Source organism: Gymnoscopelus microlampas, assembly GCF_963454915.1.
Source record: "Gymnoscopelus microlampas genome assembly, chromosome: 12".
Lineage (NCBI taxonomy): Eukaryota > Metazoa > Chordata > Actinopteri > Myctophiformes > Myctophidae > Gymnoscopelus > Gymnoscopelus microlampas.
The window spans coordinates 49,604,210-49,619,924 of record NC_139949.1 but is presented as its reverse complement, the minus strand read 5'-3'; the positions used below and the strand labels follow the sequence as shown (position 1 = coordinate 49,619,924).

The 15,715-nt window shown below is 42.1% G+C and overlaps 1 protein-coding gene across 2 annotated transcripts in view; it reads right to left on the bottom strand.

Annotated features, from left to right (window-relative positions):
• Nucleotides 1-6,650: 6,650 nt before the first annotated feature.
• The window catches only part of LOC311057754 (neuronal migration protein doublecortin-like), a 53,700-nt gene continuing 44,635 nt past the window's right edge, over nt 6,651-15,715 (bottom strand). The window contains exons 5-7 of one of the 2 annotated variants that reach the window (XM_084074806.1): nt 15,001-15,105; nt 9,381-9,478; nt 6,651-8,068 (exon numbers count right to left, since the gene is read on the bottom strand). In XM_084074806.1, the coding sequence (XP_083930932.1) occupies nt 8,012-8,068; nt 9,381-9,478; nt 15,001-15,105 (260 nt within the window). In that variant the 3' untranslated portion in view covers nt 6,651-8,011. The remainder of the gene's footprint in view (nt 8,069-9,380; nt 9,479-15,000; nt 15,106-15,715) is intronic. The other variant, XM_084074807.1, reaches the window with a different exon arrangement.

Below are 15,715 nucleotides of genomic sequence, written 5' to 3'. Positions count from 1 at the left end.
TAAAGTACCAAATGTTAAAGTAGGCTACTCATTATGCAGAATGTCCCATTTCAAGTTTTAAAATGTATAAACATTTTTTGAAAATAGCAGATCTACAAGCTCACAATGCGTCGCATCACAGTTAATATTCAGAGACAGCTATACACTGCAAAGCATCATAAGAACAGTTTGAAAACAAAAACAAAAATATGTACAGTAAACAGTTCTGGGGGGGGGGGGGGGGGGGTTAGGCTTTGACTTTTACAGGGGCAAGTTTCGAATTGCAGCCACCTGTAGGTACTCTTTTAGAGCGGGTTTTGAAGGAGAGTAAGGTTTCACACTCCTTCACGGCTTTTGGTAGGGCTGGGCATTTCACATTTTTGTGGCATAGCAGGAGAATGAGGTCTTGCCCAGCGTGGTTAACTCTCAAATACGTAGGCCCCTCAGCCTATACAGTAGTAGGCTACAAGACCCCTCCTATAGTACCAAAGTGATGACATCACTCCCACTACCCCTGGGTCATGGCGTTATTTTTTGTATTGGAATTCCCATGGAAAATGTACGCTTCACCGGTGTGTTTCACTGTTTTAGCGCTCCTTCAGCAGCCGTTGCTTCTAAATTTCGGCGCTCTTCGGCGATAGTTGAGTCTTCTTTCACTTTCTCCCCGCCGTTTGGTTCCCCTCCCCATGGTTGGTGCCCCTCCCCAAAGTTGGTGCCCCACCCAAGGTTGGTGCCCTTTGCTGCAGCACCTTAAACACTTCTGTTAAGCCTGCACTGGCAGTGATGTCAGACTTCAGTGCTCTATGGCATTAACAGGGCCCCCGGCCACCCTATAGGGCCCTTTTAGACTGTAAACACTAAACTACAGGTGCTTTTTTGACCCTCAAATGCTTTACAACCCGAGTAATGTATTTGCGTGCCCAGCCGACTGCCCATTCTCAGTAGTGTACGGGGGGCCTTAAAGATAAATGGCTGTTGAGTCTTAATCCGTCCCTAGGTGTAGGAGATTCACATATGAGTCTTCTGTTGCATCACATGCTTAAACAAATAAATAAATAATTTGTTTGCCTGAATGATTGGATAGGCTAGTGCATTCTTCATAATGAACAACTGAAACAACAACAACAATGACAACAAACAATGGAAAAACCACACAACTTTGTTCAAAGAAACATGTTCTAAGAATGTAATGGTGAATTTAATCTGATTTTTATTAAAATTGTCCTGATGGTTCTTCCTTGTGAGTTCAGTCTGAGTTAGACTTTTCTTTTAAACAAAAAAAGAACTGAAATAATGGAAAACTAATTACTGTGTCATATTTGATGGTGCTTTTGGGAACTCAATTACAGAAACACCAAGGTTTGGGGTTTAAGTTTTGTTTTGAAGGGAAAACCGGAAGTATGATTTTTGATCGCCACCGCTGTTGTGACGCAGTGGTTTTATTTTTCAGCTCAGTGGTCACAGATTGGTCCAAAAATATAATAATGGTCCCTCTGCGAGTGCGACCTGAACGACGTGAACTCCTCTGCATGTTAAATCTACAGCAAAACATCATCAGAACATTTATGATCATTAATGATGATCCAAATGACACGTCATGTAACGCCGTTAAAGGAACGGGGATCTTTAAAGTATTCATATTTATGAGTTGTGGTTAAACAGTACATGCTTTGAATACATTTTGCAATTGCTTAAGTATCCAGCAGATGGCGGTATCGCAGCATTTAGAAACTCAAAATACCAGAATTAGCTGTCATACTGGACTGGTATTATATTGATGGTACAGTCTGATGACAGTTTATGGACAACATACATGTAGTAATATAATCACATTCAACAGCAGTAAGCTGTATATCACCATAGGGAATGTTTTTCAATGAAACCAGCAAAGTGCATTTTTTTTCCAATAAACAATAATAGGCTAATGATGATGATGATGATGATAATAATCATTATTATTATAATTATATCTCAGATTTATGTAACACTTTTCTAAGTACTCAAAGTGGCTTTACATGGGAGTTTACTATGTGGTGGTAGTACTCTTTTTTACTTGTTTGTCATTATTCATATTTGATGGCTATTTTAGGTGATCAAGATTCACTACACTCTTATATGCATCAGTGTTTTTATTTCTATTTTATCTTCTATGAAGATTGAAATATTTTTCTCTTTTTCTTTCTTTTTTCAGATTCTGAAATGTACCAGAACAACCCTTAATCAAAGGACTAGTGGGGTATTAAATGACACAAGGTTAGTCCCACCTCTACCCAAGTACCTCATAATATGTCCATTGTCTGGCCATGCACTTTGTGTGAAATACTACAGTACCGTAGTGCCATCTACTGGAGAGCATAGGTATTGCAGCAAGAGCAGTGGTTCTCAGAGTGGATCCCAGGGACTCTCTGGGTTCCTTTAGGGGGGTCTAAATTGACCCTTACAAGTATGTAACTCTGACAGTGTACAAATGGAACCAAATGGACCCTAATGGGTCCATTTGGTTCCATTTGTACACTGTCAGAGTTACATACTATAATATTTATTATATCCTATTAGGGAGAAAATAGTTTAGCAGGTACATTTACTTTACTGGAGTATTTCCAGTTTTCAATACTTTTACTTCTACTCCACTACATCTCAGAGGCAAATATTGTACTTTTACTCCACTACAATTTGAAAACTTTAGCTACTAGCTACTTTGCAGATACATTATTACATTATAAAACATACATGAACCACTTTACCCTATTTTATACCTAGGCTATTTGAAAATAGCATCGCAACATACAACATGAGCTTGTAGATCTGCTATTTTCAAACTTTTACTTTTGCTATTTTCTTTGGCTATTTTCAAACATTTACTTTTACTTACCAATACTTTTGTACTTTTACTCAAGTACATTTTGAATTCTGGACTTTTACTTGTAACAGAGTACTTCTGCATTGCAGTATCGATACTTTTACGTAAAACTTCTGAGTACTTTTTCCACCACTGGCTGTCACAGTCTTGGCCTCTGCCCTGTGGGCCCTTCCCCGGTCATTGATGCCCTTGACGTACCCCGTTGTGACTTTGCCCTGTGTGTTTTCCCCCGTCAGTGTTGATAGATGGGAACTTTTACATTATCGTACGGAGGGCTTAAAATTATCGTATTTGAAAGAAAACTATCGTACACACAGCCCAAATATATGTAATATGTATCACAATATGTTGTATTGTGAATAAACAAACACACCTAAAATAAGTCTTTATCAGGCTGAATAAACGACACAATGGAGGCACACATTATTGGAAACCATTCAAAAGGAGAGAGTTGAAATACAACCGTTTTAATTGCAAAAAGGATACCAGTTAATACACAGAATGGAGCACTGAAACAAGCCACTGTGACATTGTAAAACACCACTGAAAGTACAATGCAAATTTCCAAGGAAAAAAGTCCTTCATTCAACCAGAAAATGTGTGTACCTATATGTAAGAGAGAACAGGAAATCAGATTTACACCAAGATAAAAGCCCTGTACCTCTACAAAATAAAGTGTGCGGGGGTGTGTGGGGGCTCTCCTCATTCAAAACATCTGAAAATGTTTTTTTTTTACAAACAAGTTTGTTAACAAAGAACACGTGTCTTAAGTTTTCCCATTTAGTATTTGTTTCATATAAAAAGACGGCAATCTAGAAAGAAAACAAAAAAAGGCACCACTGTAGGTGATAAGTTAACACCGCCCATGTTAGATGGTGGTGGCAGATTCACACAAAACGACGGACATTTACTGAGAGCATGTTTTTCTTCTTTTTTCTTTTGTTTATAAGCGGTAGAAAATTCGGGGGGGAAGAGAGACAAGGTAATAAACGGCTGGTGAGATTATACAGAATGACCTCTTAAAAACAAAACCTACTACAAATGCTCTTTTTTTTGTATAAAAGTTATTCCTGGAAGGTGAGTGTTTTGTCCTGACAGTTTGATTGGCCGATACCAGCTGTGTTGTGCCGGTACCATAGCGTTCCCTGCAGGTTAAGGGATGTCATTGACAGACTCGGGATGGCAGTTGATTATTATTTGTTACGGTCAAACTTTAGCTGACGGAATCTTGTGAAGTCATGAGCGGCGGAATCTCACCCCTCTTGGATAGTTGGTACTTATTCTAGAATATTCTAAGGGTTGCGTTCGGAAATACTCTCTGAGCGTCTGCTTCCGAGGTTCAGAGGGCTCTCGTTGTGACGTCATAGTGTGCTCTGATATTGAGTTGATTTACCAAACGGTCAGAGGAGATTCTCAATAACTGACGTTGCCATTTTCTGAGACAGAGCAGTCAGTGTCTGTGCAACACACTCTCGCTCAAAAAACGGCCTATAGTGACTTTTTGGGACAAATGTGACCAAACGTCAAACGTCATGTCCTGGTCACTTCCGCACTCAAACCCAAGTGGAAAACGGCGATGGGTCCGCTAAAGAACAGTTAAAACGCCAGAGTGTTAAAACACCAGAGTCCCCGCGGAGTCACATGTCGACGTTTGGTCAAATCAAATCGTCCCTAGAGAGCACACCAGCGCTCAGAGCATATTTCCAAACTATATGTGTCAGGTTTTCTCATTAACATATTAGCTAAGTGTTTGCTAATTTGCTAGCTGACTGGCTAACGATGCTAACCATGACACAGCATACAGAGCGGCTGATAAAGTGTTGTACAGAGAGCCCTGATGTTGTGCTTTCCTTTCGCCAATGTCATTGTTTTGTCCGATTCGAAAACGGCTTTGTTTCCCTGCAGATAAATCCGAGGAGAAGCCTTTCCCACAGACAGCGGTAAAAGACACGGCAAAAGTAGCAGTGAGTGGAATTAATTAACCGCTTAAACCCCAGCATCCGTGCTACTACTGTGGCGAAAGCTTTTGCAACAACATAGCAGATCGACAAGCTCACAGTGCGTCGAAGATCGGCTATTTTCCCGCCAAAGCTTTCCATCACAATAACAGAAAGTAGAAAAGACACTAGTGCAGAGCCCTGAGGGACCCCGCTCAACCATATGGCGTTCAAGTGGTTAAATACGTCCGTATAAAGCCCTGATTCATGCTATCGTCGTGCGATGGCGTCGCAGGACCGTTTTCGCGCGACGGACACATGAATGAGGCTTAGACCCTTTAAGACCGGGAACGCATCTGTGTGTCCTTTTTTAGATTCCTTTGGCTATTCGTAAATAGCAGATATACAAGCTCATAGCGCGGCACTCGGTGCCGCACTATGAGCTTGTATATCTGCTATTTTTGAATAGCCCAAAGCATAAAATAATGGTCTAAGTGGTTACACACAGATGCGTTCCCGGTTTAAATGGGCTAAAGCTGCAAACAGGCGGCTGTAGAGAAGAGGTGGTGGTGAGTGACGATGATAAATCTAGTGACAATCTTAGATGGATTTAGCCTTAAAGGGATAGTTCAGTTTTTTTTATCATTAAAATAATTTCACCAGCAGTAAACAAAAACAGTTCGTGCTGGATAGCTGATTCCATTCGTTTCCAACAGCATTGCAGGCTAACAAGCCAACAAGCTTCCCAGTGGATATTTCTCAGTAACCGTATTGCCGATTTAAAAGTGCGATATCAAATTCAAAGATTTTAAAAACGAGCGAACTACCCCTTTAATAGGATTTGAAACAATTTTTACAAGACTTTACAAAGATTGCTTTTTCTTTTTTTAATTCTATCTCTGTCAATCTGAAAATCTGAAAATTGTGAAAATCTTTATTTTAAGCCATGCAAAGTATGAGAAGCTCTGCTACGTTGTTGAGACTCTAATTGCCATAAACAAACAGTCTGGCACTAGTTTTGATTAGTTTAAAAAGCATCATGCATAGCCTATACCCCCCATTTGGCCTTCTCCTATACAGCACTGACCGAACCTTAGAAATAATATCATTATATACTTTTCCCCCATTTCTATATTCCTTCAGTCCAATACATACTTTGGCTTTGACGCTTTTATCAGTCTTCCAAAAAACATCAGTGCTAAATATAAAAAACCTCTGCTACGGTCACCTCTATAAAATCACTTTTTTTAAGGAGAGGATGAAGGAATATCCTATTAAATCAGCTCAAAGAAGAGTTATTTTTTTGACCCACGCATTGTTTTGTTTTGTTTTGCTTCGCTTTTCATAAATCGGTCTAATCATTTCACTTTGGTTTTTTTGGATACCCATAACAAAAAGTCTCCCAATTATGCTTTATACATGCCCATGATTCCATTACCATTCATCACTACCATGCACTGCAATTCATGAGAAAAAAATAAAATAAAATCTTATGGTATACACATACAGTATACCATATGTAGCCCATTATATATGTATAGGATCAAAACGAAGGACGCGCCTACAGTACATAATTGACCTGATGAACGAATCCAAACCCTGTCAGGCTTCGTCACGGCACGGTTTGGATTAAGTCCACTGAAGCACGGTCGTCGGTTTTTACTTCATGCCGTAAACACGACACGTTTTGAGGTGACACTTTATAGATCAGATGGGAGCATCTTATTAACCCATTGAGATTTTTAGATTTGAGCTAAAAAGCATTATTTTACACTTTGGGCTATTCAAAAATAGCAGATATACAAGCTCATAGCGCGGCACCGAGTGCCGCGCTACGAGCTTGTAGATCTGCTACTTTTGAAAAATCGTGAAAATGTATGCAAATCTTTGAATATACATATTTTTAAAGCGAACATTTTTAACTCAAATCTTTGCTTCTGGGGGGTCCCTGGAACGAAATATTTTGATGGGGGTCCGCGGCCAAATACATATCATTTTGGGGATTCTTGGCGTGAAAAAGATTGAACACAAAAGGAATGCATCTTGAGCTGGAGTTAATTGCAGAGGATCGTTACGTTAACGACTTGAACCCTAGCGTCCCAAACATTCGGCGAGAAAAAAGCTTGTAAGCTTTAGGTCGGGCAATTTTCGGACATTTAGTGTAGAGCAAAAAGGCGGGAGTGGCCCTGGTATAGAGCCCTCTGGGAGACTCCGGTCAACGGAGTATATATAGGGTTTTAAGTGGTTAAACGGTGCATTTAGAGGCGGGGCCTATACCGTTAGATCTGTTGGGATTTCCGACGCGATGGAAACGCAGCCTGCGCTCAGCGAGAGCGACAGCGCTTCCGCCGTTTTGTGTCTTTCATTTTGACCCATACCCTGTATAATGATAAGCGAACGCTGGGCAGACAGACATCGTACGGACATTCTTGAAGCACAGTTATGAACATATTATTAGACGGGGGGGGGGATGTTATGACAGCTATGCACAGTATTTACAAGCAGAGCGAGAGAGAGACCGGACCGACCGAACAAACGGCCGTCTTTCCTCCGGCGGCAGCGGACCGGACCGGTCACCTCCTCTTAAAAAATATCGCTGTTTACACTTTCACACCTTTTTAAACCTAGGATCAGTAAGACAGGAGGACAAAAGTGTTTTTTAAAAAAACAAACCATTTCAGTCAAAGTTTGACTAATACACCCCAAGAGAAGTTCCGTTTGCTGCTCGGAATTATGCTAGGCTCATTCTATAGCAAAATCAATGTCATATTTGTACATAGTGAGAGAACAGCTTATTAGTAATCTGTCTGCTCCTCTTCAGCTTCCAAAAACACTTTCTCTGAGTGTTATAGGCTCATATTGCTCCGTATCGAGCATTTCCTTGCTTTGTGTGTATGAACTGTACTGTATATATATATATTAGCTTATCAAGAAAATTGTATAATCGACGGGATAATTCTCGGGCAGCAAAGAGTCACATTATACAGTAAAGCCCTGTTGTTAGCCAAGGCCTCCACAACAAAAAGACGAGAGAGAGAGATCGGTCCTCCTGGACACTAGGTGGCACTGTCAGTGAAGGTGGAAAGCAGCGGAGGCAACACACCTCGGTGTGTGTGTGTGTGTGTGTGTGTGTGTGTGTGTGTGTGTGTGTGTGTGTGTGTGTGTGTGTGTGTGTGTGTGTGTGTGTGTGTGTCAGGCCAAAAACTGGAGGCAGGCTGCAGCCGCAGAGGAGAGTCTACATGGATTCTCCCAGAGAGTCGTCATCATCCAGAGATAAGGGCAGGTAGAGATCCTGCAGAGACGACGGGAGAGAAAACACACTTTTAGAACGTAGAACTCAAACCCATGATGGTACAAAAGAGTGTCCAAAGAGCTGAACAATGCATTTCGCATTCACACATTCACACTCCGATGGCAGAGGAAACCATGCAGGGCACCAACAACGCTCAACAGCTGTTGGGGGTTTGAGTGTTCTTGCTTAAGGACACGTCAACAGTCAACACTAAGCCAGGAGGAGCCGCCCGCCGGGGATCGAACCTGGAACCTTCCGATTCCGATTCTACCTCTTGAGCCCATACAGTAAAATGCAGACATCCCACCTCACCTGGAAGTTGCGGGGAGTTTCCCTGAAATTAGCGTTTCCGTCAAATGCCGGATCCGGTCTAGAGCCTGTCTTCTAAATGTATCAACATATATGCCAATATATGGCAAATATATGCTGCATATATGCGCATATATGTGGATTTATAGGAAATCTATGTGTCATAGTATATATATATCCACATATGTTAAACATAGTATGTGGAATATACATGAAATATATATATGTTGTAGGGGTGTGCCGATACACTAATTTCACCAAACGATACGATACGATATTGGGCTCACAACTTCGATACGATTTCGATACGATACGCACTTTTTTTTATTATGAACAAATATGGGGGAGAAAAAAAGCAAATGCAAACAAATAATTCTGTTTTTGCATTATTCAGACATGCAAACTTGTAGCTGTTTTGAATCCAAATAGGGCATTAGTGTGACACCTGACCCGAAAAAACAACAACATGTTGTCACCCTTTTCACCTCGGGGCTGTTTGCATGCCTGATTATAATGATTGTAAAAAAATAATAATAATAAATATTTGTTCTTTTCTTTTTTTTCTTTTTTCCAAAAATATATATTTTTTTTCCAAAACGATACATATCGTCACAAAAACGTATCGCGATATATCGCGGGACGATATATCGGCACACCCCTAATATGTTGATATATTCTCTTAACCTCCCTGAAATGAATTTTTCCAGGGTAGGATGTCTGAAAATATTACTAGATAATGTTATGCAATCCTTTTCCACAGCACATGCACCTTTTTTGTTTTTGTTTTTTTGGCAGGAGGTGAACCTTGAAGTCACCTGCCCTGCCCACCCGTACAGTGGCGGCCCTGGCGAATACCACAGGGCAAACAGGAGACAATGAGGGTGACAGAGATGAATGGAATGGAGGTGGTCGGGAGGAGGAAGGGGAGTGGGGGGAGTAGGAGGGTGGGGTGGGTTATTAGGTGGATGGGGGGGGGGGGGGTTGGGGGACCGGTAGGTAATACCTTCTGCTTGCGGTTGAGGCCCGGGCTGGACGGGGTGGAGGTTGGGGAATGCTTGGAAATCGGGGTGGACAGCTGGCTGCTGGAGCCCGTGCCATTGGCTGATGTTGTTAAAAGGGGGCGGGGTCGCAACAACAAGGACGCAACGGAGGGGAGGATAAAGAGAGGGAGGAAAAGAGAGTAGAAGAAGGAAGGGAGGGGGGAAGGGAGGCAGAGAGACAAACAGAGAGTAAGTAAGAGGTTAAAAAACACAGACGTATAAAGAGGAGACCTCGCTTGGCGATGGGCCGGGAAAAATCAGCCCCGAGCCTTTGAAACATCCAGAGTGCTCCTTTAACTCTGAACGTGTAAGAATGGACCCGAGAGGGTCCATTCTTACACGTTCAGAGTTAAAGGAGCACTCTGGATTTTAGTGTATAGTCTCATTTGGCTCATAGTGCAGACTGGGGCTCTGTTTGTTGTGTGCATGTGCGCGTACACGCGTCCGTGTGTGTGTGTGCGTGTGCCTGTGCCTGTGCGCGTGTGTGTGTGTGTGTGTGTGTGCGTCTGACTAGACCTCTGTTAGTTTCTCCCCCACACACACACACACTCACTTAATTCCCGTCTGGACATCCTGCCAGGTTGCCGGGGTATCAGTGTGTGTGGTAACATTGTGTGCCCGTACTACATCTAAGAGAGCGGGCAAACGACGACGGCGGTGTGGTCTGGTCGCGTTAAAAGGCCCCTTGAAAAAAAGACTTTTCTGTTTACAAAAACGATCCGAGAGAAAGAACACCGTAGAAATTCCAGATGGCCCCGCTGTTATGTGTCTGCCAAGCGCAGGGAGGTGAAAACAAAGCAAACGAGAGAAAGGATATATATTTAACCCATTAAGACCGGGAATGCATCATTTGTGTCAGTTTTAGATTTATTTGGCTATTTGGCTATTGAAAAATAGCAGATATACAAGCTCATAGCGCGGCACCGAGTGCCGCGCTATGAGCTTGTAGATCTGCTATTTTTTGAAAAAGCGTGAACATGTGTGCAAATCTTTCAATATATATATGTATATATTTTTTTTTAAGCGAACATTTGAAACTCAAATCTTCGCTGGGGGTCCCTGGAACAAAATATTTTGAGATGGGGGTCCATACATATCATTTTGGGGGTCCTTGACATGAAAACATTAGAGAACCACTGATGTAGCAACATAGGTTTTTTCAAAAAAACTATTTTTCTTTGTAGACATTTTGTAGAATCGACCTCAGGGTCTTAATGGGTTAAAATAAAAGCCTTTCCTGTCAAGCAGCTTCTAATGCCACAAAAAAGGTTCATCTCATCACGAGCCAACAGACTAAGGCCCCGCCACGGAATGTTTGGAGAGCGTTCTTTTAGCGGCGGTATAGCGAAGGGACTCAGCGCTGCATGTTGGGGCGGGCGACAAAAAGAAAAGACTGTAATCTTATCATCTCCACCTCTCCCGACGTCTTTCTTTTGACCTTTTTTTTCAATGGTGTCATTTGAACCCCCCTCCTCACAAGATGTGAGCTATTTTCTTTGCTTTCCTTCGGGCTGCTGCGAGAGGCCCGATAACGTTACAGTCTTTTTTTTGTGTTCTGTGGTGACTAATCCATCACATTGGCACGTCGCTCCTGACCACATTAGTTACTGTTATTTGTTATTTCTGAAAGGGGAATAAAACAGCAAACTGTGAAAGTTTGATCTCCCCCGAACTGTTTGGTCGGTGGTGTTATTGTTCCTGGAAAGAGGCTATTAAAAATTACGAGTGTTCATTTAACTCTGAGTATAAAAAGGCATCCATCATCATCATGCCCTGTTTAAAAGCCCTGTTTTCATTGCGTTTTGCAGATTAGGTTGTCTCTCTCTCGGTGGAAGAGTCAGGGGATTCGACTCTCAGATTTCTAGGTTTTTGGAGACTTGTTTGTTTGTGCTCTTTGGCAAACCCCTCCCCTAGCAGCGTCTGGTCACTGAAGGGTAGTAATGTTCCAGCGTGGTGGCAGGTCTCCAGACACATAATGGACCCACCCACCCCTCGAACCCCCCACCCCACACCCCCCCCTCCTAGTTTACAAAGCAGATTGGCACTCAACCCATTGTTCTTGAACATTATTATTGAGTGAGAGACCGTCCCAAGTCAGTGCAATCAGTCCGTTGTAAAAAAGCCTCTACTTAAGGCAATGTCGTGTAAACTTATATGGGACCCCCTCCCCTCTCCACCCCTAGGACGAAAGGTGTGGAAAATAAGAGGTTGTTCTCTCTTTTCAGCTGTTCAGCCAGATAGAATGGTCTGGGTTCTGCAGTAGTTGTCCGAGAGACACTGGAGCTTTGTGTTGAAAGCATAATCCTTTGGTAAACATTCAACAGAGGATATTAAGAAGACAGAATGTCTGGATATTAAGAAGGGACTTTTTACAGTGGCTATATTGAAATATAGTGGCCAGAAGTGAGACCAGATAATAAGCAGAGAAGAATAAGACTGGTAGGCTAAGCCAGGTTAGTTTACTCTCTAGATCGACTGGTGAACATTTCAAATCATCCTCTCTGTTCTTTTCTGCAAAAAAAATGTAATAACAGTTTGGAACTTCAACCGTCGCTCTGTTATTTTCATTAATGTTTCCTCAATGCGTTCAAATACCACAGAATACAGAAGAACCATACGTTCACCATCACAGAAATTACACCTTATAAGTGAATCTTCACTACCGTAATGGCAGCAGTGGCATAGCCAGAACGCTAGCGAAAATATCCGGGTTTTTTTGCGGGTTTGTTACAGATTTTGGATAATTATATATACGCTGTTATCAAAATGGCTGAATATTATATATTTAATAAAATGAAAGAAAAAAAAAAATATATATATATCTATACAGTATATATATCATTTTGTATTTGTTTTTTTGGGGGTGGCCACAAAAACGAAATGGGTGGTCCTAGGCCTACCTAAGCCCACCCGTGGCTACGCCCCTGAATGGCAGTCATCATTAGTTGATGCTTGAAAGTAAACATTGCATTAAAAAACAAGTATGCCCTCATATGGAGGCATTTATGGCGTACATTTCCATTCTAATTAAAGTGAATGGCAGTCAACTATAACAAAGACAATGTGTGAATGATATACTGTGGTTATTGTTATAGTGCTTAGAGAACGGCCCTTAATGAGATAAACAACGGTGAACCTCATCAGTGAATGGGTTTTACTAACACTTAACCATGATCCCACTCTAAACCAGGCTCTTGGCGTGTCCATCTGGTGTCCTAAAACGCCACAGTGTCCCCCCCAGCAGTATTTACTGAATTATTGAGGAGCCCTGGAAGGAGAGGATGGGTCAGCATAGTCCTGAGAGGACAAATGACCGTCACGCTAATCATGCGGAGTGGAGTGGACTGACAGATGTCACGGACTGAGTGAGGGTCAGGGGAGGACACAGAAACACCTACTGGCCAAATCTGTTGTCCTGCTGTCATCATGAAACACAACGCGTGGACACGTCGTTCAGGCTGCTAAGTTAATCCTAAACCTGATCCAGAGACAGCATTGTTTTTGTTTTTTCTCATTTATTGTCAAATCATAATGTCTCTGTACGGTATCATATCAGATACTGTCCCTCACTTCAAGACGTGGTTATCTGAACTTACTGGTATATTACATGTTGGAGAAAATTCAATATGACACGATGGACAATTCAAGCAAGTTTTATGATATATGCGGCCATTTTTCAGATCATCTTGCTCAAATGTCACAGTAAACCTACTTGGTTCATTAGTTGTATGCCATCCACTTTATTATCTAGCACAGGGGTCTTCAACGTTTTCAGGCCAAGGACCCCTTTGGCTGAGAGAGCGATGAAGCAGGGACCCCCCCACTACGTATTGTATAAAAATGTGTTGAATATTAAACGTTCTCATAGATTTCATAGCCAGCTGGATTCATGTTAATGTGTGTTTTCAGATAGTTAACCTTTAAACCCTCAAATGTTTAGTCAACTTGACCGTTGGCTCTGTACTTGGTCTGCTCTATTTCCCTCTGCACACCGACTCTCCGAAAATAGCAGATCTACAAGCTCACAACGCCTCGCGCTGCGAGGCGTTGTGAGCTTGTTAGATCTGCTGTTTTCGGCTGATGTTCCCCACCACACAAAGATTTGGCTGACCCCCTGTAGTAACTCTGAGGACCCGCCTAGGGGTCCTGGACCCCCTGTTGAAGACCCCTGAACGAGCAGTGTAACTTATTGTAATGACTACCACAGTTTTTTGGTCTTTGTCTGTGTTTTATTTTTATTTTTGTATTCCTTTGAGTCTGTCTTTTGAACAAATTATTAGAATTTCTAACACAAAATTAATCCAAAACAATAGATGTTCTTTCAATGTCTCCCTTCATCTCTACCTGTCATCAAGGCCTCCTCATAAATAGAGATTATATAACAGTCGTTACAGATATTTACAGTTCCAGACTGCAGAAACCTCCAAATAAATACCTTTTGTTTAATTTCCACATTTAGCCGCCGCTGAGCAAAATCATGTGGGATTAAGGACATTTCTGTGTTCTTAATCTCTTCAGACTGCTGTCAAATGAACAAAGGCAGGATTGTGTGTGTCCTCAATCTGCTGTATTACTAAGTGGTAGGACCTTTTGGAAAGTGTTGCTGGGATTAGGGAGGTGATCGTCCACACATGCCCACCCAGTAAACAAGAACAACACAATGCATATGCCTCCCTCCCTCCTCCCCCCCGCCCATGACAGGAGACACCCATCTCTAGCCTTTGACAAAATTATAGATTAAGATTTAAAGGTGAAATGTTGATGTCTACTCTGGCTTTTGTGTGCAACCCAGACAGTCCTTAAAGGAGTAGTTCTTTTTAATGTTTTACAAAGTTGTTATAAAATTCCTTGTGACCTCTGACAAATAGTGTTCACAGCGGCAGTAACAATGAGTAAAACCATGACCTTTAATTCACCTATGCCTTTTTAAATTCTTAAATTCTTTTGTATTCCTTCTATTCTTTATTTCCTTTGAAATGCCTTTTTTTATGTATAAATGCCCCTTTTTAAGCCTTATGTAAAGAAGTTTGAATTGCTTTGGTGCTATTCATATAATTCATGCCTTGCCTTGCCTTCTAGCTTAGAGCAAAACACAGGATTTGTCAGCCTTTGTAAAGCTAAAAGCTGGTTTGTCTTCACTGGGACCAAAGAGCCATGGTGGTTTAGCATTGGAACATGAGACATTTAAGCCCGTTAATACTTTGTTGCACGATGATGTCGGGGGCGTCAAAGATAGCCGATCTACAAGCTCACAACAATGCGTTGCAGCCGGGCTTTTGTGAGCTTGTAGATCACCTATTTTCTGCGTGCGATACCGGTGTGTGACAGAGGATACATTTGTCACGATCTTGGCCTCTGGCCCCCTGCCAGTGTGTGCCACTGTCTTTGATGTGACTTTTCCCCTTGTCTTTGTTCTACTCATTATTTGAGTGCACGGGAGTTGGAAAAGTCCCGGAAAAGACTTGCTGTGATTGGCCAGTAGTCACTTTGAGTGGCCGTGTGTGGGCAAATGCTAACCCCATGATTTACGATTCTGTGCCTATCGGTACATAACTCGGTGAATCAGATAATTAGTGGACTCACTTGACTCGGCAGGAGATTTGCTGCGTCTGATGGGACCAGGACTCTTGGCTCCAATCCTCATCAGACCCGGAATCTTCGGCTGGGGGGTCTTCATCACCCTGCATTCTGTGGACACGCACACGCACACGCACACACACACACACACACACACACACACACACACACACACACCTTTATTGATAGGGGACAGTAAATCGTTTGACAGGAAATGGGGGGAGAGAGAGAGATGGGGAGTGACACGCAGCAAAAGGCCGTGGGGATCGGGACTCGAATCCGCGACATTGAGCCTTGGTGCCCGGACCGCTACGCCAGCCGTCCGGGCCAGAGTATACTATTTTGAAGTCATTGTCCCTCTCTTTCTCCAAAAGAGAAAGAGAGAGACAACCGTTTATTAACACTTTTACAATGGGAATTAACTTCTACATGATGCACAGACGTGTCCACAACAATAGATGTTATCTGACTCACTTCCAGACAAAAGGATTCAACACAACATTGAAGGTGTGTGAATGACTTTGTTCAACTGGAGAGCACTGGCGCACATCCACGTCTCCAGAGTGGAGAGAGAGTGCTGGTCAAGACAAGAAAGTAGGCTTTGCAACAGTGTTGATTTCGTCGAATAAAACTATGACAAAAAAAAACAATCACTGACTAAAACTATATAAAAACTATGCTATGATGACTAAAACTAAGACTAAATATATTGACAATTTTG